General features: G+C 53.9%; 1 protein-coding gene across 1 annotated transcript in view; it reads right to left on the minus strand.

Moving 5' to 3' along the window:
• The window catches only part of KIAA1324L (KIAA1324 like), a 159,487-nt gene extending 157,378 nt beyond the window's left edge, over nt 1–2,109 (minus strand). Inside the window, exon 1 of the mRNA XM_019543655.1 lies at nt 2,021–2,109. Coding sequence (XP_019399200.1) covers nt 2,021–2,101 — 81 coding nt within the window. The 5' untranslated portion in view covers nt 2,102–2,109. The remainder of the gene's footprint in view (nt 1–2,020) is intronic.
• Between the last annotated feature and the right edge of the window lie 13 nt (nt 2,110–2,122).

Genomic DNA, 2,122 nt, shown 5'->3' on the forward strand with positions numbered 1-2,122 from the left:
CCTGGGGCGGTCGCCCTGATTCACACACCGCCAGGGACAGCCCTGGTGCCCACACACCCTCCTCACCCAGACTAATCCCAGTGGGGGTGCTGGTTTAGTCACCAACACAACCATGGAACAGGCTGTATTGGTTTACGTGGTACCAGACAGTAGACCAAGAGAAGCCTGGCCTAACAGGAGGCACATTAATAGCAGCATTATCACCAGGGCACATAGGAGCCTTCCTACAGGGACTAGGACCCTTGGCTCTAAGTACGAGACAACTAGAAATCTCACAAAAATAAGCAAGGATCTATTTCTAGGCATCAGAAAGGTAGGTTCTATGAAAAATTAATAGTGTAGCTAATAATGGAAATATCTGGTACAGATGTCAAAGTGAATTGCATGCCTGTGCATTAAGACATGTGCATTTCAAGCCTTTAGGTGATAATGCCTTTATCAAGTCTTTAAATCTGAAAGTACATGTAGCAAGAAGGTTTTACAGCTCTAACAACAACTGGAATCTTATTATTCAGAAACCTCAGCCTGCTCAGACTCAAGTCACTGACAACAGGAATTATGCCGTTAATAAAACGGAATTGGGCCCATAAACTTAGACTCAGCTACAGCAAAATGCATTAGGTATATTAGCAAGTTCAAACCATAGATTAACCAGCCACTTTCTACTTCTATGATGCAAATCAAGTGATTTCTCACATGGATTCCCTGCAAACCTTCCCCGTGAGATGCCTCTGCTCTCCACTCCCTTCAGAGATGTTCACAATTAAATTCCCCACAATATGATGGGAAATCCATGACAGCAAAGACATACGCAAGCACACGCACACACACGCACGCGCGCGCACACATAGTTACAGCTGTCCGCTGTGCCTGCTAAACACACAGGGAGGGAAGTCTCTTTTCCAAAAAAGCATTCAAGCTAGGCTTGAAATTAAAATAATAAAATAAAAAAGTGTCTGCCATCCTTTAAAAGACAGAAAAATCCCTTCGGCCCCAGCTCCAGGATAGGGCTAGGTATGTGAAGTGGGTGGGACTTGCTGACTAACCTCCAGGCCACAGTTTGTGTTCCAGCTGTCATGTCACTTGGCAAAAAAACAATTCAGGATTCAGCAGGCCAGAGAAAGGGAACAAGACTTGCCCCAGAGAGGGGAAACGTGGGTTCTGCTTATGGATTTAACATCAAACCATAACAGGATAAAATACTGAATTAATGCTCAGAGCAGGGAACAGAGCCCATCCTGGGGTCCCTCATCCCAGGGAAATGCCCTAAGCACTAGGCTGCAGTCACGCTCCCTCCTCAGCTGTCTGCTCTTCTGTGCAAACTGGCACAGCCGTAGCAGGGGCCCCTTTCCCCACCTCCAAGCACCCTGTAGCCCAGCAGATAGGACAGTCTTCTGGGTGGTAGGAGGCATGGAGCGCATGCTTTCCTACACGCCTGACAACCCACTGAAATAGCCACCGAGTCTTTCCGCACAAGAGCAGCCCCACTCCTGCCCCTTCCTCTGCACCCATGTTTCAAAAGAAAGGAGTGCCCCAGGTTCCCCTCTTCAGAGGCTGCGAAGCCCACTCGGAGGTAGCAGCTACCTGGGATGGGATCCCCTAAGCACCCGAGAGCGGCGGGATTTCATAGGCACCCCACCTCAGGACCCGCGCTGCAGCGCCTCGCTTTCCTCCCCCTCTGCCCCAACCCGACTTGGACCCAGATGCCTCCAAGGCGATGCTCAGCCTGGCAGCGCCTCAGCCCGGTCCTTACCCGGAGGAAATCCAAGCCCGCCTCACCGCTGTGTCGCGGGGGCGTCCGAGCCCCCTGTCCCTTCCCGTCCCACGCGCACGTCCAGACACAAGTACCAAATTGCTGCAAAAGACAGCGCCTCCCTTTCCTCCCGTTCACCCCGAGTCGGGGCGAGAGGGACAGACCCGACAAGCTGTGCTGGCTGGCCAGGAGCCTCCCGCACCCCCAGGCGTGGCTCCCCTGGGGCTGGCCCCCGAGGCGCTGCCAGGGGGCTGGGAGCGCACTCACCTCGCGGCACTGGGGCGGCGGCGCGGCCGCCTGGCACCACAGCAGCGCCCAGCAGCACAGCCCGGCCGCCAGCCGGGACATCCTGCGGCCGCGCCTGGCGCC

Source organism: Crocodylus porosus, unplaced genomic scaffold (genome assembly GCF_001723895.1).
Source record: "Crocodylus porosus isolate Cpor-Errol unplaced genomic scaffold, CroPor_comp1, whole genome shotgun sequence".
Taxonomy (NCBI): domain Eukaryota; kingdom Metazoa; phylum Chordata; order Crocodylia; family Crocodylidae; genus Crocodylus; species Crocodylus porosus.